Source organism: Pyrgilauda ruficollis, unplaced genomic scaffold, assembly GCF_017590135.1.
Source record: "Pyrgilauda ruficollis isolate IOZ18807 unplaced genomic scaffold, ASM1759013v1 scaffold12, whole genome shotgun sequence".
Lineage (NCBI taxonomy): Eukaryota > Metazoa > Chordata > Aves > Passeriformes > Passeridae > Pyrgilauda > Pyrgilauda ruficollis.
In genome coordinates, this window is record NW_024510321.1 from 13,563,898 (window position 1) to 13,585,481 (window position 21,584).

At 42.0% G+C, this 21,584-nt stretch overlaps 2 protein-coding genes across 17 annotated transcripts in view; one reads left to right on the forward strand and one right to left on the reverse strand.

Annotated features, from left to right (window-relative positions):
- Positions 1-586, reverse strand: part of WAC (WW domain containing adaptor with coiled-coil) — a 58,052-nt gene extending 57,466 nt beyond the window's left edge. For all 3 annotated transcript variants that reach the window (XM_041489582.1, XM_041489564.1, XM_041489573.1), the window contains exon 1: positions 479-586. In XM_041489582.1, the coding sequence (XP_041345516.1) occupies positions 479-495 (17 nt within the window). In that variant the 5' untranslated portion in view covers positions 496-586. The remainder of the gene's footprint in view (positions 1-478) is intronic.
- On the forward strand, positions 548-15,300 carry SSNA1 (SS nuclear autoantigen 1). Of its 14 annotated transcripts, none has more exons than XR_005957011.1 (5): positions 551-684; positions 1,649-2,077; positions 9,014-9,087; positions 9,806-14,032; positions 14,857-15,300. XR_005957011.1 is itself a non-coding variant. In XM_041489659.1 (3 exons), exon 2 carries the CDS (start codon positions 1,690-1,692, stop codon positions 2,032-2,034), a length of 345 nt encoding a protein of 114 aa, XP_041345593.1. In that variant the 5' UTR covers positions 551-684; positions 1,649-1,689; the 3' UTR covers positions 2,035-2,077; positions 14,857-15,300. The 14 variants fall into 14 exon arrangements, 8 of the variants coding, with proteins under 8 accessions (XP_041345602.1, XP_041345593.1, XP_041345584.1 ...); XR_005957010.1 differs by having other exon boundaries at positions 14,860-15,300; XR_005957012.1 differs by having other exon boundaries at positions 9,806-9,824.
- The last annotated feature ends 6,284 nt before the right edge of the window (positions 15,301-21,584 follow it).

A 21,584-nucleotide genomic window follows, 5' to 3' on the forward strand; every position in this document is an offset into this window, starting at 1 on the left:
GGCAGCGCTCCGGGGGCAGGGGCGGGGGAAGGGGGCGGCTCGGGCAGCTCGGCTGGAGCGGCGCTCACGGGCCCATCGCCTCGAGAGGGGAGACGCTGGCAGCTCGGCCCCGCGCGCGCTGAGACACACCGGGAGCACCGACTCGGCCACCGCCTCCCCCCGCCGCGCCCGCCGCCGCCGCTCCAACTACATCCGGGGAACTCGGGCGACGCCGCGCTCGGTCAACGTCGGCTCTTTCCGGCTCTTTCCGACGCGCTCCGTCCCCTCTGTCCCCTTTGCTCTCGGGCGACTCTGCCTTCGGTAAACATCGGCTGCGTCCGCCGAGCCCGACGCCCCTCAGTCCCTCCCTTCGGCAAACATCGGCTGCCTCCGCCGAGCACGACGCCCTTCAGTCCCTCCCTTCGGCAAATATCGGCTCCTTCCGTAACGCTCGGCCCTCCCTGCCCCTCCCGCCTCGGCCCACTCTTGCGAGCGCTACCTGTCTTCGGAAAACATCGCGTTTTTCCGGAGAGACGTTTCCGCGCGGCCGTCAGGGCGGCGCCGCGTTCGGAAGCGCTCGGGTATTTCCGTGACCCCTCACGGGCCGGCGCGGTCGTTGGCGGGCGCACGGTTAGCCGAGGGCAGCGCGGCCTCGCTGGCAGAGCCGCTCCCTCGGTGGGGAGGAATCGCGATCCTGCCAGGCAGGTGGGGGCAACAGGGGGAATTGCGGGGGGAAGCTAGGAATGGGCCGGTCTCCTCTTACCTACCCCCTCCTCCCCTTCCGCCCGGGCACTCGGTGTGCAGACAGGAGCCATTTTGTGCGCGGCGCGTGTTCCGCGGGGCCGCGCTCTGCGGCGAGGAGGGTGTTAAAATGTCCCTGGCACGGCGGCCGCGCGGGTCGGGCCTTGGCCCCGGGGTGTCCTCGGGGCTGTGAGTGGTGGCACACGGCGGGGCCCCGGCACACGCGATCCGCGTCACCCCAGTGTTGGGAAGCTCCGGGCGCTCGCTGTGTCGGGAAGATTCCCTGGTGTTGTCGGTGCCTGCTGAGCCCCTCAGGGTGGTCCCGGTGACAGGAAGAGGAGTGATGGCCATAAGCTAAAACACAAGACATTTCACCTCAGAATGAGGAAAAACTTCCTCTTGTTGGGGGTGGAAGAGCGCTGGATTAGGCTGCCCGGGAAGGGCGTGGAGTCTCCCTCTGCGGACGCATTCAGAACCCACTTGGATGCTCCAGGTGACCCTGTCTTGCCAGGGGGTTGGACTGGATGCTCTCCAGAAGTCCCTTCCAACCCTGACCATTCTGTGATTTTGTAATTTTTGCTTATTTCTGACCAGACCCTCAAAGTTTGAGGTACAAAGCATCCTACGTTCAGGATTGGATAAAGGTATTATAAAAAATATCATAAATACTTTGATACTATTGCTATGACAGTTTCATAGGGGCCAGCAGTTTTCAGTAAAGGTTTAAGAGCATTTGCCAAATTTTCTTCTGTCCCCCTCCTGAAAAGGGAAGAGATGTGGCGCATCTGAGAATGGGCATGTTAGCCTTAAATAGAGAACCTTGTCAGGTAGCTCCATCTGTGCTAGTGAAGCATTATTCGCGGCAACATCTTACAGATTTTTTTTTTCTGTTTCTTTGTTTGTTTGTTTTCATTTAATTGGAGTGCAGAAGGCCATTGCTGAAAGGGGACTTCAGGGAGTGAGTGCAGGATGACTCAGCAGGGAGCTGTTCTTCAGGGTTACAATAATGAACTAGTGAAATGCATTGAAGATTTATGTATGCAAAAAGAAGAACTGAACAAACAAATCCAGCAAGCAGAAGAGGAAAAGAATAAACTCCAGCATGAAATCCAAGTCCTCAGTGAACAGCTGGAGTGTGTGTGTGAAAACCTGGCCCAAAAAGTGGCTTCACGGAACGAGCTTGATAAAATACTTGCTGAAACTGAAGCTGCTTACATGAAGATTTTGGATAGCTCTAGAACTTTACTTAATGTCCTCAAGAAGGAAGTGGGAAGCTTAAAGCATTCACCAGATCTGAAAACCAATATAACGTGAAACAGTCAAATGTTTGGACTCTGCAGTGCTAAAATTCCACTAGGTGAGAAATGTGGTCAGCCACAGAACCTTACAGCCACAGTATAAGCAGAGAGGGATTTTCTTTCAGTCTTTCTGTATGTTTTGTTATTTTCAAATGCGCTAGAAAATAGTTGAAATAAAGTTGCCATTTTGCTTTAAAAAATCTACTTAATTGAACACTGCCAAAAATAGCAGCTAGGTAGTTGAGGCAGATGGGAGACTGTCAGTTTTGACATCTTTATGCTTCAAGGCTTAGAAAAAAGGCAGGTTTTATTGGTTGACTTCAGATGGCTCCCAGTAAATCAATTTTTGAAAACTAGTGGATGCAAGTCAATCAGATACTACTTCTTTTGACTTTACAAATGCTTAGGCTTTACTGTTGGGACCAAGTAGAAATGAGCTATTTAGCTTCCTCTAGGAGCTTGGAGTTCTGTCTGATGTATGCACAAAGACAGCCCTGTTTACAGTAATTGCCTACTTGAATAATAGAGGGATAAGGTGAGAAATCAGGAGTAATGCAGGGAATGGAGGCTTAAAATTTAGCACTGTATGTGCTTCATGCATCTTCTGAGGGTATTCTTCAAAGCCTTGTTTAGAAAGATGTGCTGCAGTGAAAGCTGGGTTTGGTACAGGTGGAAAGACAGCTACACTGTGAATGCTTGGACCAGTAATTCACTTGGGAGCATGAAAAAAGTGTCAATAGCAGCTAGAAAACCTGAAATACCATTGGGGTCCAGTTAAAAATACGGAGGCAAACACAAGACCAAAGAAGATACTCCTGGCTAAAAGCCAGTAATAGAATTTCTGGAAGCCTTTTTAGTGCCTTTTAGCTCTATACTGATCTGTTAAATAATTGTAATAAGGTTGTGGAGAATAAGGAATATCCTGAAATGATGTGAAAGAAATACAAATGAAAGGTGAAAGAAGAAAATTAGAAGTGGTTTGCAGCTATCAGCCACTCTTAACAGAGGACATTAAAATAGAACTTAGCTTAGAGATCAGGGATGACATAACAGCATGGCATAAATTTCAATTTAATGCTGTTTTTTGTTTCTGCTGAACTTCTCTGTTCTGCAGAAATCTCTCTCAGCAGTGTGTGCACGTACGCGTGCATTTGTCCCACTTATTTGTGTGTTACAATAGTAACTTTTTAAACTCTTTATCTTGTCAAATCTTCATTCAATACCAGTTAACTAAATTGAAAGAAGTGCAATTGAAATCTCCTGACTTGATAGTGGTGTGTCTGTCAGGTGCACATATAGAGGGAATGGAGATGTGAATAGTTTTGGTAATAGCTCTTCATCAATAATAGGGAGCAAATTTTATGTTCTGCTTGCCAAGCTACATCAGGGATGAGTGTGACTGAGCTAATCACAGTTTACTTGTGTGGCACTTCCCAGGGCTTCCCTCTGGGGGGTTCCCAGTGGGTCATGCAGAGGTGATAGAGGAACATTATCTCAGGGGTATTGCTGTTGTAGTACTGCAGCACTTAGGACCACTTTGTTTATGTTGAAGGGAAACACAAAAATTTTGCTATTTTTAGTAGCAAAAATGTGATTTATTTGACTGTACATTTTATGACAATCTGTCTGCCCTTAGACTCGTAGTAACTGATTTGCTGGAAATAGGAAGATTCAGGAAAAACACTTAACTAAAGAGCAAGAACTTTGAGTTGCAAATGTAGGCTGCTGCTTCTTATTAGCTGCACTGGAACTGGAAATTGTGAAAAATAATTTGTATCATAGAAAGCTCATTTATGGAGAACAGTACAGTTAATTTCTAGTACTGGTCTCACACAATAATTACAGGTTTGTTTGCCTTAGAGTAATCATAAATAATGCTGCTTGTTCTACTGGAGCTGATAAAACTAAAGAAGCTCTAAGAGAAGCCTTATAAGACTTTAAAGAAATCTACTTCACAGGCATTATGTCTAGTTGTAGCTATTACAGTGTCAAAACTAAATAGCTGGAGATGCTTGATTTTTCTTTTACTAAAAAACTAAGGGGAAAATGTAACTGTTGACTAGTACTTACGCACATATGGGGGCCTCCCAACATTCAAATAAAAAGTCAAAATGTTGCTAGAATTCCATTCAGTGATCCCAATCTAAAATTTCCATTTAAATTCACATTCAAAAGTGGAGAGAAATAATAGATCTCTAGGGCCTGCCTATCTTTAGAATAACTCCCTAGTGTGGCAGTCATCGTGCACCTGTAGAGTTGCTACTCAGAAATAGTGTTTAGCATTATATTTTGTATTTACCCAAATGAACCCTTTTATTGAAGTGGTAACCTTTTTTCACTGCCTTTTCAGACACTATAAATCTTGACATGAATAGCTTTTGTTAAACAACTTCACTTTGTTCAGAAGACATGCAGACTAAGTTGGTCCAAAGTATTGCTGGAAGAGAAGTGATAATTTGAAGATGGCAGCAGCTCTGCAGGGATAGCCTGAAACAGAAAGTTTACCTGGAATAAGGCAGGTCGTACGTTTAAAGTATCACACTTATTCCTAACTTAATTTTTATATTGAATTTTTATGACACTCTGAGTTTGACCTGGTGCTTTACTGGAATGCTTACAGTCTAGGAACCTTACTGACAAAAGTTGGGTTCCTAATCTAAACTGCTGTATTGGATGTTCTGTATCTTATTTAGTATGTGAGGAGACAGTTTTTGAAACTCCTATCTGTGCCTGATTCAGAGGTTTAGTGAAATGCATCTAGAGCAGTTGGCTAAAGTACTGAATTTATGTAAAGGCACCTTTACCAGGTTTCCAAATAATAGAACATAACTGGAAGAGATCTGATGACTCCCTGCTTTTATAGAAGTACCTGTTGAAAATGTGCCCAGCACTTAACTCATTAGTGATCAACAGTTTTTTCAAAATACTTGACTGTTGACTCCTTGCAAGTAAACAGAAGAGATTTTTGGCAGTTACCAAAGAAACTGCTTGTGGGTGGTATGTTGGAGTGCAAGTAATTTTCTGTGTGGAAGTGATTATAGGAACCACTGGGTGAAGTGCTTATGCCAGCAGCCATTCACACCCCATTACTGTCTCTTCAAAGGTGCTTACCCTGCAGTTCAGGTGCCTCCCACATGCAGTTTCTGTTAATCACCTTACAGAAATGGAGGTGAGTGGACTGGGGGTTCACCCTAATTTTAAGGGTAGGGAATAAAGAGAAGGTATGGATGTGAAGCCCTGGTTAGGGATGGCTGGAGCGTGATGGGGTAGGATGATAGAGAGGTGGGGTTTGTCCTAATTTCTGTCTGCTCTAAGTGTACTTGTACTGAGGTACTTCCTACAGTTCTTGCTACCCAGCAAATCAGATTCTGTAAATCATTTGAGCTTCATCTGAGCTCTGGACATTTTCCCCCTTCCTTTAAGCCCACGGATGGTTAGCAAAAGACGCAATCTGTATTTTGTTTTCTCTTTCTGTTCCAGCAGGAGACTGGAATCTGAGCCTCCTGTTTGCTGGGAAAGTGTGCTGCTAGGCTCACACAGGATGCTGTTTCCTGTCCTGGTTGATCTTCTATGAACAGTCCTCAGGAAATTGCTCAAATTTTATAAAGAACCTCCAGTTCTGTGTGTACTTAATGTAGTCTGCATGTCAGATTGAACTTGGAGAGTTTAGGCAGAGGATGGGCAGGTTTTTGGCTTTTGGTGAATGCAAGAGATTTGTTTCCTTGGACTGTTGAGGACTCTCCGTGTGTGGAGACACGAGGCTTGACTCCATTTCAGAAGGCTGATTTATTATGTTAAATATTATATTAAAATACTACATTAAGACTATACTAAAAGAACAGAGAGATCAGAAGGCTACAACAAGAATAGAACAGAACTGAATAACAAAATCCTGTGTCTGCTCACAGCCTTGGCACAGGTGGCTGTGATTGGTCATCAATGGAAAACAATCCACATGGACCAATCATGGATGCACCTGTTGCATTCCACAGCAGCAGATAGTAATTGTTTACATTTCTCTCCTGAGGCTCCTCAGCTTCTCAGGAAAGGAAAAATCCCAGCAAAGGATTTTTCATAATACCATGGCTACATTGGACTAGGAATTCTTCAGACCAGGAAGACTAGGCATCTTCAAATACCCAAAAAATTGTACATTTAAACAATGAAGCAAACTGTAGTCTAAACCCAGGTGACTGGACCTTGGATTGCTGTTTCAGAATTGAGAATCATTTCCATCTAGGTCTTGGGGTAAAAGCGTATTCCGCTCCCAGTCAAGTAAGTGGATTAAGCTGAACTGGTAATTCTGTAACAAGAACTTTCAGAAGTTTGCTAGCCAAAGGATTAAATGCCTACAGTTAATTCATCATACAGATGAGTCTTGTGCAGAAGAGCAATATCTGTTACTCCTTAGATGATTTTGCTGGTTAGGAGAGATTTGAGTGATAAGGTGTAGCTTTTGGCAGTTACCTTAACTTTGACCAGATCCTAGATTCTTGAGAAGTAGACAAAACAGTTATTTTTTTATAATTTATTTTCTTTTTTAATTTCTTCCTTTTTAGGAATGAGCAAAGAATTATTAATAAATACTTTAGTGTTGATTTATTTGTGTGTGTGTTGGTGGTTTTCTTAATGGATGAGTAGGCAAATTTTCCTAAAATCAGAGTGCTCTTCTACCTTTAATGTATGTGTGTGTTTTTAAATATAGATGTAAATATTTTCTTTTTTGGGTGGAGGACAGACTAGCCTTTGATTTAATTTGTGCACCAATTGCTTTGTCAGTGTCTGTTGTTTTACAGGGGTGGAGTGAGGCACTGTGGCCACTTCTTGGGTGTCTGTTCCATGTCTTCTTTAAACTTGGGATGGGGTTTTTGTTCTTTGCCCCTTAACTACAATATATAAATCTGTGATTAATTTGCCCCTTAACTACAATATATAAATCTGTCGGGGATTTTATTAGATGCCCCAGAGTAGTCCTTGATGGTTGTCTACCTCAGTTGTTTTCAGATGAAGCTTGGTTCACTGTCTAGCTGTAAAACCCAGCTACTTGCATGTTAGGTGTTGATCAAACACGGAGAGGTTCAAGCTTGCAGAACAGGGAGCTATATGGTCATTCCTAGCTCTAGCTTGTGGAGGTTGTGTGAAAAGTAGTGCAGTGTTGTACTATGTATTTGCAAAATAAGGTGTTAGTAGAACTGGGGCTAGTAGAACACTTCCATCTTGTAGTGGTTTTGGAAAGTAGTTTTACAGGATCTTGTGGGGTGGAACACTGTGGGGTTTTTTGCCTGTTTGTGCAAGACTATGGATATGCTGCAGGAACTACTACAGAAGATTTGTAAATTTTAGTACAAACTTAGGTATCTTATTTAGCAGCACAATGGAAAATAACAGTCTAAAATACATCCATTTTATCATAGCACACCCATTGTTTGTGACCCACTGCAAAGCTGATGATATTTCTAAGTATGCTTAATTTGAATGTCACAAGTAGGGAAAATATTACTTTTAGGAAAGGATTCATCCATATTAGAGGAAAACAAGCATGTGTAGACAGAGATCATGTTCAGGAAAAGGCATTTGAAAAACGTCCTGTCAGTCATGCTCTAGAGGTGGAATTAATCGTGATTCCACTAACTGTGATGGGAGCTTTTTTCTCTGATACCTCACTTCAGGGCCTGTGAAGTTTCGTGGGGTGGCTTCTCCTCTCAGCCTTAGACCACAGGAGTGTTAGAGACTATAAAACGAAGAGGCTAAAAATTTTTTAATGCCTACTTTGAAAAATGTTTAAAATTATGAAACCTGATAGATTAGTCACAGAGCATTTTAAAGTTAAATCTTCACAGGTCGTATTTTTTGAGCTTCATATATGTAGGTTCTCTTGCTTCAGTCAGAGCTCCCATAATTGGCTTAAGATTTTCCATTGATACGGGATTTATGGGAACACTTCTAGAAAATTATTTACATCATAGTCCATGACAGATTTGTAATTTACATTTTTTTAAAAAACCATATAGTTGATTTAGTTGAACATAGTAAAAAGTATCATATTTCTTTCATAAAGGCTTTCAAATGTCTGTCTGTATTCAGAATTGGATCAAAGTACTATTTGTTGTTGTTATATGATTAGTGAAAAGATTCTGATCAGGCATGTCTGTCAGTTCCTGACACAAAATCCTCTTCATATTCTGCAAGCTTACACTTTTTTAAAACCTCTTTTTCCTTATACATTAAGAGCACTTTAAGTTGAATTTAAGCATGAGAGAGTTTGGTTTTTGTATGTTTTTTTTATATTCAGGGATGAATGATATGCTTGTCAAATTTGTATATTTAAAACAAAAAAACTGGCAGTAATTCTTAAATGGTTTTGCAGTTGTTCGGTAACAGAAATCCTGCTAGACATTTGTGCTGCTCACTGCCTTGTAGTGAGATTAATTGCTTAACTCATGAATCCAAGGTACTTTTTGTTAAATACTGAGTCTTTCTCAAGAGTTGATGCTAGCATGAGTGGAATGGATACTCCATTCCAGGGAACATGAGGTGGAAGACAAGCTGCCTTTTTAGTGGAGACCACCATCAGGAAAGAGAGGAGCATCCTTGTTAGCCTTGTTGTAAGGTCCACCAAACTGAAAGAAAGAAAACCCAGTCCATGCTGTCAGTCACAAGGAATGTGATACCCAGTTGCAGCCAGGTTATCTTTAAAGGCAGGAGCTCAGGTACAGCTGGAAGCAGTGTAGCTGCTGCAGAACTGGGCTCAGTGAGGGTTGTTCTGCCCTGCCAAGAAGCAGTTGGCCCTGTAGACACACTTAGGAAATCCGATACACTCTGGAGTCACTGAACTTGTTAGAAAAGTGTGACGTCTTCCTGTTCTTGAAACTCAGGGAATTCTGCATCTCAGTGACATTTGACTTAGGGACATGACTTCATGAGAAGAATATTTATTTAAAATCCTGTACATTTTAGTGTTTTTTTCTCTGAAGCCTAAAGTGTTCTTGCTTTAGATTCAGGTTGTTCAAGTTCAAATACCTGTGACCAAAAATACAGATGCCCAAGTTCCACTGAAGCCCACAAGCCTGTAAGTTGTTGGTATTCACTGTGTAGTACACAGAGTTCTTGGTTAAATGCAGTCTTAATCCTTCAGTCAAGTTGCAAACTTTGTGGCTCCTCTTAGTTTAAATTATTTGCATGAAGTGTTGCTTGCTGGATTTGGAATGTGCTTTCAGTTTTTTGTTTGTTTGTTTTTTAATGAAGTATTCCATTGAGGCCTCCCGTGGCACTCTGCCATATGCATTCATGGTGTGCATGTGAGAATGTTTTCTTTGAGCATGTCTGAAGGAAACTACCTGTACAGCAGCCATTTAACTGAAACAAAATTTGGTTTTATGCCATGCTGGTTTTGTTTTTAAAAGTGTTTAGAAATGACACATGTATAAATAGATATATTTATATAGGATATATAAACAAGTGCTTCCAATGAACTGATCACATAGTACCTCACAGAGAATGTTAATATCTTTATCCCCTTGATTGACAGTGACACTCAGTGGTAATCTGCCCCAAATAAGGGACAGATCTGGGAATGGAGGCTTTGCTTTTTCAGCCTTAATTGAATGCTCTGGAGTGGTTCCCAGGGATTCATGTCCTGTTTGGTGTTTTGACATAAACGGACAGGATTATGCATTCTCAACCTGTGTGTTGGGGGTAGGGATAGATATAACTGATTAGAGCCACACTTTTTTGCTGTTGCTTCTCCACATTGCATGCAGCCTGATGTGTTACTCCTTTCTCCGTAGATAGACCCTGCGTGACAAGGTATCCCAGCTCCTCAGCATCCACTTTCACTTTCCAGACCTGCTCTTTTTAAGCCCCTGCTTTGGGACCTGTTGGAGGTGGGGCAGAGGAACAGAAAGAACTTTTAATGATAGTTGTCAATTAATTACCTTTCAAAGCCTAACCTTTTTCAGGTACCTTGTCTTTATAGACTGTATTATTTTATCAGGCTGCTTATTACCTTATACTAGTGCAAGTAAGACCACCAGGTTTTTTAGGCATGGAGGCTTCTTGATGCTTAAAGGTAGTGGGAGGTCTGAATTCTAGTCCATCTATAACAGCATACAGAGCACATATAACAGCAGCAGGCTGTGGGGCAGCCATATGCCACTACAGCTTGTTTTGGGTTAATGGATTGAAGAGGCATGGCAAGGGAGGAACTCTAGACCTAATCTGAAGAGATGGGGCTCTTCTATAGTGAGTATAAGCTAGCTGTATTAATTCAGATTAAGAACCTAGGACAGGTGACCCTTACAGCAGTATTCATATATTTACATATCATATCATATATATGTGTGTGTATACTCACACATACATTAAAATGTATATATAAATATACTCAGCATTTCCCTAAGTATGGCGTGTTCTTGGTAGAAAGCTGTCTAATACTTCAGTATTATCTGTCATTAGAAAAGACAATTCAAAAACAGGTTGGACATTAGCAACTTGCATGAGGTTGTGTACCCTGTTTTTTCAGTAGTCTTCACAGTCTTGCTTCCGCATAAGGCATCATTCGTAGCACCATTCTCATCTTCCTCCTGCAACAGCTTTTGTTGCCTCTATTTCCTAGCTCCTTGTTCACCATGTGTTTAGTTATCCCAAGCTGCTGACCAGAAACATGCTGCTCTTCTGACATGTGGTGGGTCAGAGGTGCTTTCACTATCTTGATATTGTCCAGACATGCTCTGGCACACTTGGGAAAATTGTTTGCATGATAAACAGATTACATTCAATTTGACAGTGTCCCAAAATTTATGATTGGATGGGGTGATAATATTATATTCCAGAGAAACAACAGACACCTGATTCGAGTTTCATCCTAAAAAAAGGATGTAGGTCAAAGCAATGGATGGATGGGAATTTTCCTGATATGCCATGGAGATTAAAGAACAGAAGTTTATTGTGTTTGTCATTGAGTATAAATAATATTATCTTCTGCATAAATAGGTCTATATGAGATGTTGTAATTTAATTTGTATTAAGACTGTGTTCAGAGTGATATGAGTTTGTTTCAGAAGTGTTTTGTCTGTGTTTGAGAAAAGATTATAACTTGAAATTAGAAAGAGGAAAGGAATAGTGGGCTGGATCTTGCAGATAATGATCTCATTGAGGAAGCTGTTATAGGTCAGCTGTGTCTTCTTCAAAGCTCTGAGTGTGACCTGTATTGCAAATTAATAAATATGTGGTAAGACAGAGTGGAGTATGGCACAGTAAGGCTATTTGGTAAAAGTTACGTCAAGGCATTGTATGTATTCAGCAACTTTCTTTGCAATCCTGCTCTATTTTACAACCTAATCTATTCCCCACTAAGATGTGCTAGAGATAAACATTGCAGATGCCTTTGTGTGCAGAGAAGAAGGAGAAGCAATTAAAAGTCTGCATGCTGTGAAGTCTCTGAGTACCAGCAGTGTCTGCACAGACCTTTACAATGTTTTAGGGAACAGTTGGTTTTCCTGCTGTCTGGGGTGATCGAACGTAAATAGTTTTTGAATGAGGACAGTAACTCAGTTATTTTCATGCTGGCTAAAGTCCTGCTGGTTTGCATAAAGGTTTCCATTTTTATTTACTGGTAGCAAAGTCTTGGTGACAAAGTGGTTCCTCCAGATCAGACGCTGTTTTATTAGAGTGCATCATTTCATTTCTGATAAAGAGAGGGCAAACTTCTGATAATGTAGTGAAAGAACCTGGGGCAGAGCAGTATCTGGTGTTGGTCTCCATCAAAGACAAGGAAAAGCACAAAAGAACAAAACTGCTGGCCATGGTCTGAATCAGACTGGGTTGCCTCCAAGAGCAGCAAGTGAGAGGGCTTTTCTTTATTTTAACTTGCTTCCTCCTACATCATTATTGGGCTAAGTAAAAAAAAAAAAATTCTTTTGAATAATAATAAATGGGATAATTTGCTTCAAGAAAAGCTAGTTCTACATAGGAGGCAGCTAAAGCTGCTCCATGGGACCTTTATTTATTTTTTTTGTCAACAAATTTTCGTAATGCAAATTCTAAAAGCAAGCAGCCATTGTAAGGAAAAGAGGTCATTGCAGACCTTTTATACTTCAGTAACTTCACTCCTACATGCAGATTCTTGGCTGCAAGTACTGCTTGTCCAAAACAGATTTTTGGTCTCAGATTTGTTCAGTCTAAAATTCCTTTTCTTATTTTAGATAAACTTAATAAAGCAGTATATGTTTTTACTTATATTGCATGTATATTATATATACGTGTCATATATTACTTATGTAAGTATGTTGTTACTTAGGTATGCAACTTAACCTCTAACTTTTAAGTACGAGGTTTTTCCCACGGTTTACTATGCCATGTATTACTACATGTGTTACCACACTGATGTAGCTGGAGTGAGGCTTGGTTCTCAAACATTAAGATGACCTTTGAACTTTGATTAGCTGATAAGTATTTTATAGTTTCGAGTGTTGGCAAAGTCAGAAGCAGCCAAACATTGGGAAGTGTAACTTGACTTTGCAGATTTAAATTAGAATTTGCATATTGCCTTACATGGAGCTTGCCTTTGTTTCAAGTAAGTTCTGCATCTGGTTGTGTGGTGGGAGAGCACGGCCAAATGTTCTAAAGAGCTATCAAAAGCCACAGAACCATTTAAATTGGAAAGAACCTCCCAGGTAGTCAAGTCCAGCCATTAACCCAGAACTGCCATGCCCACCACTAAGCCATGTCCCTAAGTGCCACCTCTAAGTGTCTTTTAAATAAATAATAGCTGCTTGAGCTACTACTCTGCTACACTGGGATTGTTACATTGAGAAGCTATGATGTAACTTGTAGTTAAAATAATCTTATTAGCAGGAGCACAAATCCCCTTTAACTAAACTACAGTGTTACTGGATTTCACAATGTAAACTTCTGATTCTTGTGCTGTGGCCTGTATAAGAGCTAAGAAGGTAACGAAAAATAATCTTAAAATTCTGGAATGAGTTTTGAGATACTAGAATTTAATAAGTGCCCAAGGATTTTATGCCACAAGACTCACTGAAAGTTAGTGGGTCTTGTGCCCTGCTTGCCGTTGCTCTGGTTTTTAACAGTCAGGATTCTGCATGCATTTCTCAGAGGCCTGGTTCCTGAAAGCTGAGCATGTTCTGTGTCTGTCTTCCCCCTACCCTCTGAAGTTACATTTCTGTTTCTTGTAAAGAAAAGGCTGAAAGCACAAAAGCAAGTAGAAAGGCTCAGAAATGCAGATATAAACAATTCTAAATCTTTTTCATGATTTAACAACAGTCTCACACATCGTGCTTGTGTGTCACTTCGTGATGTGTGTCTTTTTCAGTGCCTGAAGCTGGTAATGGTCAAAGTCCTATTGGAAATTTCACACCATGTTATACTTCAGTCAAGTCAGATGCAGTGATGTCTCCAAGAAAGGCCCCGTAATCTGTGGCTGTAGGACATAACTGGCTTTCTATACGTTAAATTCCTCTCTTAGTACCTTTATCAACTACACCCAGCTTTCCACAGTCATTATGGGTTACTCAAAGCTGTCAGGGAAGCCCCTTTTAATCCAGCCTCAATGTGATCTGCAAGTGTCAGGGAACAAGGTATGGTTTGGAGATGGAATTCTGGAGCTTCCAGGCCAGCAGAAGCTGGAAGCCCTGTGGGATGGCAGGGGAAGGGAGGGCTGCTGACTCCTGGCAGAGAGAGCATGCAGCACCAATACAGCAGCCAGAAGTATTAACCTGACATGGTACTTCCCAGAAGCAGGAATCTTAGAGGAGCAAGCAATTTCAGGGCTGAAAGAGGCTCCAAGGGATCTCCTAACATCACAATGTATTTATTCCCTGCAAGTGAATGCGGGAAAGGTAGATGGGAAGATGACTGAATAGAAGGGGTTTGTAGTACTTTCAGAGCCTGCTTTGGAGTCTGAAAGGCCAAAAATATGATCATGACATCTAGCTGAAGACTGAAGATGTGATTTAGAAATTGAACAGTTTATCAAACTGAAGCTAAAGATTGAAGTAAGTATGCTGTATAAAGGGTAGGACAAAGACATTTTATTTTAATAAAGCTAACTGATCAAGAGAGAATAAGCAACTGACAACATCCAGAGGAATTTTTCTGAGAGGAGAACATCAGAAGCACTGCCAGAATTGTATAATTTTTCAATCTCTTTTGTTAAAACATATAAATTAGTATCTAACATGAAGAAAAATTTATCACAATAGAAATAATTGAATCCTTGGCAAAATGAACATGATTTTTTATGCCATTCCACGATTATTTTTGACAAATGCTTTTAATTTGGCCCAAACAATAGCAAGGAGGCTTTGTGGGTGTCATAATATGCAATCTAGACTTGAATGATTTGTTTCAGTCATCATAAAGAGGGGACAATAGAGGAAGCATGACAAAAATATAGACAACAATGAGTAGGGCTGCACATAATTTTGGCTCTCCTATTTTCATAATAAATCTTTGTGGTTTGCTTAAAGCCTCAGCTCCCAGATTCATGTAGTAAATAATCTAAGATTTCATTACACAAAAACAAGTTTCTAATTGCTGCAATTGGAAAAAAAATGCTTAAATACAAAGCAAGAAGAGGAACCAAAAAACATGTTTTTAAGGGACAAAAAGTAAAATCTACCTTTACTCTAAAAAAATCCAAAGGCATAAAGACTTGATGCTGCTATTAGAGCTCAGGTCAGTATTTATAGCACGTTGGTTGCTTAGACAGACATTCCAAGGCCTTGTATACCATCCTTTTTCTTTCCTTAGCAACATTCTCTCAGAGCCTGGAAAATAACATGCCTCTGCCTTCTGTTTTATGTGCTTTTTCCTTCAGCAGATGCTGCCAAGCCCAGCGTCTGATTTCAGTCCTGATCTGGAATAACTCCAGGGGTGTGCACGAAGTCATCTCTTTCTTCCCTCCTAAGGGGGTGGTGGCAGGGAGGAGACTCAAGACTATTGTTCTCCCTCCCGGTGTCCCTCCTGCAGCAGCAGCCAACATTGTTCCTTTTTATTTACTTCCCCCTCTCTGTAAACCAGCAGGGCTCGCAGCAGAGGGATGCAGCTCTCATTAGAGTAATTAGGCTGATTTATGAGAGTGAAGGAGAGCTTTCCTAATGCAGTGTTCCCCACGGGAGGCTGGGCACCCCCCAGCTGCTGGCAGTGCAGTGCTGGGCCTCCCTGAAGGCTCAGACTGGAGAGCCCCCTTCTCTTCAACGTTTCACATCAGTGAAAATGGATAAACACACGCAATAAACGCTTTTTTCCTTCACGTTCTTCACAAGTTGTATGTTCCACGTTAATATTAGAAGTCTAATCAAAGTAATAGAGGACAGGGATCCTTCCTTAGTGTTAACTAAGTCTATGTTTTGGCTTATAATGCCAAACTTGCTTCAAGCATGTTTGCTGTGTCGCTGGAACAGCAAGAGCTTCTAGGGCTTTGTTCCTCTCCTGCTCTGTGGAAGTTTGGCATTACTTTTATGAAAGGCTTATGTATGATGAGTTAGGAAATTTCCTTCTTCCTGGGAAAATGTTATGAATATCCTTTGTTTATCACATCCTTGGTATCTTCATGGCAAGATACAGTGTGTCCCTGGGAAGTCCTGCTGCACTTTGGAAGTCCCATTTGAAATGTACATGGGCCTATTTAAAAACACATTTAAGCTTTTAAAAATGTATTATACAAGCAAGCAAAAAATAAAATATCATTAGGGATGCTGCCTGTTGTGTTTCTGCCAGGCACCAGGATCAAACTTGCAAAACTTAAAAGCTGCCTGCACTTCCCAGTGCAATATTTGTGGTCACCTTTATGAAAGAAATGTTCCCATCACTTGTCTTCACTAACAGGGTAGTATTTATAGTGCCTGAATGGCAATTAAATAATTTTGTAATCATCCCTCAAGTCTGTAAGAGCATATTTTATGTAGGAGCATTTTAGTGCTGCTAAAGGCATGTTCAATAGCCTCTCACATTGCAAACTGAAAATCCTCAGTGAACCCAAGGAACTGCCAGTAGAACCAAGCCAGAGAAGTGAAAGCAATAAAAGAATGAAGCATATGTTATAAACTGACATGAACAATCTTACTGCAATTGTAATCGCCTCAAAATGCCTCATACTACCCGAAGAAAAAAGCACATAGGCATTGTTTTCTGCCACCTTCACGTTGTCTCAAATTCTCTCAATACACTTTCAACTGGGACATTTGCCTCTGCCTTTTGCATACACAGAAAAGCAGTGCAAGCCCCAGTTTCATTCATTCCATTCCTTCATGCAAAGCCTCAGTGTATTTTTGGCTGCTGATTGATGATCCATGAGGAAATACACCCCCATTTTACAGACTTCCATTCCCAAAACTGAGTAAGAACATTCCTCTTCATTTTGTAAAAAAAGAGATGGGGAGGGCAACCCCTGGGACCTTTACAGCTGGAAGAAAAACTCTGGTGCTTATTGATACCTCATTAGTCTGTGTTCACCACAAAACAGCATCTAAAATGTATCCAAACGACAGCTTTATTCTCAGGGGTCACTGTTTTGATAAGTAAATATGTAACCTAGTTGTTTGTGCCTCCAGACACAGTGATTTCTCTGATGGATTGGGGCATTCCCATGGGAGGAGCTTATGGTGTTGCTATGTGCAAGGGTAATCTGTGAGGAAGAGACACAGCTATAAAATGGAGAAATGGTTAAAACACTCTGCACTGTGCCTCTCTCCTAAACAATCATACTGTACTCGCTTTCCTTCTCAGAATTGCTGCCTTGGGGAGGTAACGAATTACCATTGCCATAAACCGTAATCAAGATCAGATGTGCAAAGGGAAAGGCCTTGCTCAAATATCAAAGGGGTCTTAAACTGCCAAAACAGCAAGAGAGAAATCCTGAGGGAATCAGAGATGTAATTTATGACTGACCTTCATTTTAACTGGGAAATTTGTGTTCTTGAATGGCAGTGCTCCCATGAATGCACATTTTATTTTGTTTCAGCTTATTGGGAATCTTTGTTGCAGCAGTATTGATGTAAGCTCCCAAACAAAGAGCCAGGGACAAGGACTCATATATGCATTCCAGAAACATTTTTCTGCACTGAATCTGTCTCAGCAGTGACAGTGCCTGGCTTTGTCATCCCCTCTGCCATGACACTGCCTTCCAGGGCTCGCTTCTTTGTGTTTGCATCATTGCTTGCCCAAATGACTCCACATTTTCTGCATTCTCATAACCCAGTTGTATGGGAAATAAAGTGAAGTAACAACTCGTCAAGGGGATTTTTGCTGCCAGGGAAGCAGCTGATATTGATGAGCTCTCAGTCATTCAGAGTCCAAGCAGTACAAGAGAAAATAGACATGTTAAATCTTTGCAGTCAAATATAAAATCACAGTACCACAGTGCCTCAGCTTCCCATGTGCTGCCTCCATTTTTGAATTTCACAGGGTAATATTTGGGGCCCCACTATGCTTCAAAAAAGTTAGACTAAAATCTAGTTCCAAACTTGTCTTTGCAACAGACCCAAACTGCGCACCAAGCACAGGAGAAATTCAGATCCGCATTTCTATCTGTATTCTGTATTTCGTGGCCCAATTCCAGCCATAGTTTAAAACAAAGATGCTTAGCTGTTGTCAGCTGAAGTGCTGTACTGGGTTCCCCTGGCTTCCCATCAGATATGCTGTTTTAAAGCAAATACTCATTTACATCATCTCAGAGTTACACTCTGAATTCTTTTAAAATTCCAGTTAAACATTTTGATGCAAAAGCATGTCTTCTAAATTATCCCTTACACTGAACATGAATTACAAGCAACAGAAGTGCTTAAAAGGAACAGTGAAAAGAACAGATTGTCAGGAAAGCCTGTAGAGTTGTCCATTCTGAAGAAACGTCACCAAGGTGTTAGCTGTCTGTAAGCTACACTTCTGGTCTGGTAATCAGAAAGAGATATCTGTCATAAATGTCACAACTCCTTCACAGTTTCCCCTCTCAGCTTCCTCTGTGAACAGCTGTCAATATGTGTATGAAACTAAGTTAAAAAACCCCAACAGATAGGTTTGATGGCTGATTTAAACAAAGTGATTTTTTAAACTGAGCTTTTTCAGGTAAACCCCCCTTTGGAGTTAATTGGATGGGAGTTATTTTTCATCACTGCAAGATGTTGTTCTGCCACACAAAATATGTCCATTTTCAGTAAATACGGAGACGTCTGCAACAAATTAACTTCGGAGTTTTGGAAACACAGATGGTATTTGTTGCACTTTCCCAAAGGGCTACATTTGCTCTAGAGAAAGCAGAGCTTTTAGCTATTCTGTTATTTTTAGGAGTTTGTTCATCCCCATAATTTCCACTTCCCTAAGAAGAGATAAAATCTTATTTGCCGTTTATCTGCTACCAAGCAGGCAGATTAAATAATTAATTTTGTCACTCGCGCTGTGTTTCTGTCGCCTCAGGCATTTAATTCTAAAAGTCGGTATGTCTGTAGTGTGAGCCATGGAGATTCTGTGCTCGACAGGGAGGTCTCAGCGTTCGGTCCATCCCGGGCAGGCAAAAATCCCCCGGCGCTCCGTCCCTGTGCGCTTTGGCCCGGCCCGGGCAGGTCGCCCGGATCGCCAGGAGGGGGCGGTCCTGGATTTGGGAAAATAAGCGTGAAACATTTCATAGCAGCCTTTGCTGGATGGAGCTCGCGTTTATGGCTGTCTGCATTTTTGGAATTTTTCACCCCCATCATGCCGTAAGAAATTTAATTTAGAACACTCCCGGGAGGGCAGAATTCCTGCGACCTTTAAACAGAACGGGCAGTGGAAAGGCAGAGACTGCAGCAGGGCCTGCCTCCGTCCCACCTAAACACGGGCATCCAAGGGAGAGGGCTAACTGGGAAGCCAGTTTGTCTTTGCTTCCCTCTAGAGTCGATGGATAGACCTGGCTCCTTCGAAGAGCGATTCAGCACATACAGCTGTCAAAAGCATCGCTCAGTTCACCATCCCCTGCTCCCAGGGGAAAAATAATCAGATTTTGCAGGCAATGAAACACAACATGCTTTTTGTAAATCCTTTTTTGTGATGCTTAAGTCATTCAAAGTGAACACTGTGAAGTAAATTACTACTTTTTCACTTACAATGTTAAAACACACAGAAGATGGCTTAAAGATGTAACTTGCCAGTGACAAGTTCTGTTAAGAAGAGAAATATTCTTGTGGCAGAACTGTCATTGATTGACTGGTAAAACATGCAAATGAATCCAGGGAGGAATTCAGACACCTCTCAGGTGACAAATTCTTACTGCAAGTAGATCAAATTCTTCTCTCCTGAATGACACATTTGACTCAGCAATGTTTATAATAAGCAAATGGTGAGTTTGAGGTAAATATGAGGGCAGGGCAGCAAACTGCTCCTGCTTGGCAGAGCAGCAGGACTTCCCTCTCCACCCTGGAGATTCCTTTGCCATTCCTCTGGCCTTCCTGATTTGACACGTTCCTTGCTGTTTCTGGGATCAGGAAACACAGTTTTACAACTTTTACAACTCAGTTCCTGCATATGGCTTTAGGATCACCCTTGTCCACAATGCACCCTGCAGATTCCTTTGCCATCTGGGATTCCTCTGGCCTTCCTGATTCAACACTTTCCTTGCTGTTTCTGGGATCAGTTTTACAACTTTTACAACTCAGTTCCTGCATATGGCTTTAGGATCACCCTTGTCCACAATCCTAAAGGTGTTCAGCAGTTAAGTGAAATTGGTTTCTACTGCACAGAAACTTGTAAAGTCCTGATGGGTGCCTAACTGCACGTGAAGGCACCTAAAATCCTTTCACAATCTGGTCCTTGCTTTGGCCCCTACCTGCTTCATTCCTCCAGCTGACTGATGACAGTGAAAAAGCAGGATTCAAATCAGGTTTAAACCTGCTGACAGCCTGACTGCAGTATCTTGTATTGCTCAACAGGTGGTCTTTTTACGTAGGTCCAGGATTGTTTTTCATTTGAGATTTTTCTATCTGTTATATCTTGTCTTCTTTTGTTATTTTTCCTACTGAACAAATAAAGAGAACAGCTCTACTAACTTAGAGTCATCTTTAGTGACCTCCTCAGGGATGGAATCCCTCAAATCCTTAAGCCAGAGATGCAATGCAGTAATCTGCATGGATTGGAGAGAGAAAAGCTATCCCCAGAGCTGCTCCCAAAACCATCACCATCTCCCTCTTCCTGTCTGGGAAGTTACACAGCCGTGGCTGTGAGAATGGCTGCAAGAACACAACCTGCAGGTTCCAGTCAGCAAGAACAGGGGCAGATCATGAGAAGGTAAACACAACACTGAGCCAGCTCAGAAATACTGTGTTAGTGGAGCCTACACTACAGATTTGGCTACAAGCCCCTCTGGGGGATCACATCAGAGGACAGGAACTCGTGGGCAAAGGGCCACTGTGCAGAAGCAGTCATTCTGGACCCACATGCATATCCCAATTTGCACAGGATATTCCAGACTTGCTGCATCTGTCCTCTGGCTACCAAGATGGTGAGTTCAAGGTTCCATGTGGTTGCTCTCAAGGTCTCTTGAGGCTTTGCACAGCAGCCTTCTTGTAGGCTCAGACTTTCTTCCTACAGGCAGCACAGCTCCAGGGGGAAGTGGGGTTTCCAAGACGTTCTCGTGCTAGCCTTGATCCAATTGCTTCTTTGCAATTACTGATGTTCACACAATACTTGGCACTGCTGTGCTTTGTGGAGATGGAAATTGCAAACCATTGTTCACTTGCCAGAAAGCTCTTCCTTCGTATTGCATGTGACCCACAGTAGCACATACAGACACAAACTTTCTTCTCATGGCAACTGGCAAGCAGTACTACGTCCTCATCCTGTGGTCACTGACCCCGTCCAGTTGTATCTTACATTTGTGAAACACCTTTACAGATGTTTGCAGCTATGCCACAATCTTCCACCTCTGCTGTATCTCTCCTGCAACACTGGATGTCTCTTGTGATGTGTGGATCAGCAGTGTGTGTGCATCAGGTACCAGAGTGAGCTGCTCGGCAGAAAGGGGCTGTGCACACTCAGCCCCCAGGCAGCTCCCATAGCTCCCAGCTGAGCACTCGGATTCCCTGCCACAGGACCAAAGGCATCCCATGTCCCAAGGCCTCATTTCTTGTGGTGTCACATCTCATTGTGTCCCACTGCAGAATGAACTGAAGCACTGCTGGTGTAGACGTGATACCTTGTGGTTAAGGTAAGTGTGTGATTGCCACCAGAAGCAAGAAAGGAGCACTTGGGCAAAATAACAACGGGAATTCAAAAAGGAAGTGGTCAGTATTTGCTCATAACATCTGCAGAGCTTATTTTCTCTTTGTTGCCTATATCAGGAAAATCTATTACAGTAGTTAGGAGAGGAAAATATTTCTTTCTGTTTCTAAGCATGTGAATCACACTCCCTGCTGGCAAAAGCTGCCCAACATATTGTGTTCAGTGATGTGTAGAGCCTGCAACTGTACACTGCACCAGAAGCAAAATGTGTGGCAGTACAGGAACCTGGGAAAGGGCTTAGCAGGGCAGGAACCTGGGCTAGCTAAGCCCCAGCTAGATCCTGCTTTGGGTAAGCCTTTG

Bases quoted from the DNA above. Each gene is read 5' to 3' on its own strand.
- SSNA1 (XM_041489668.1), top strand. From the start codon at position 1,690: ATGACTCAGCAGGGAGCTGTTCTTCAGGGTTACAATAATGAACTAGTG.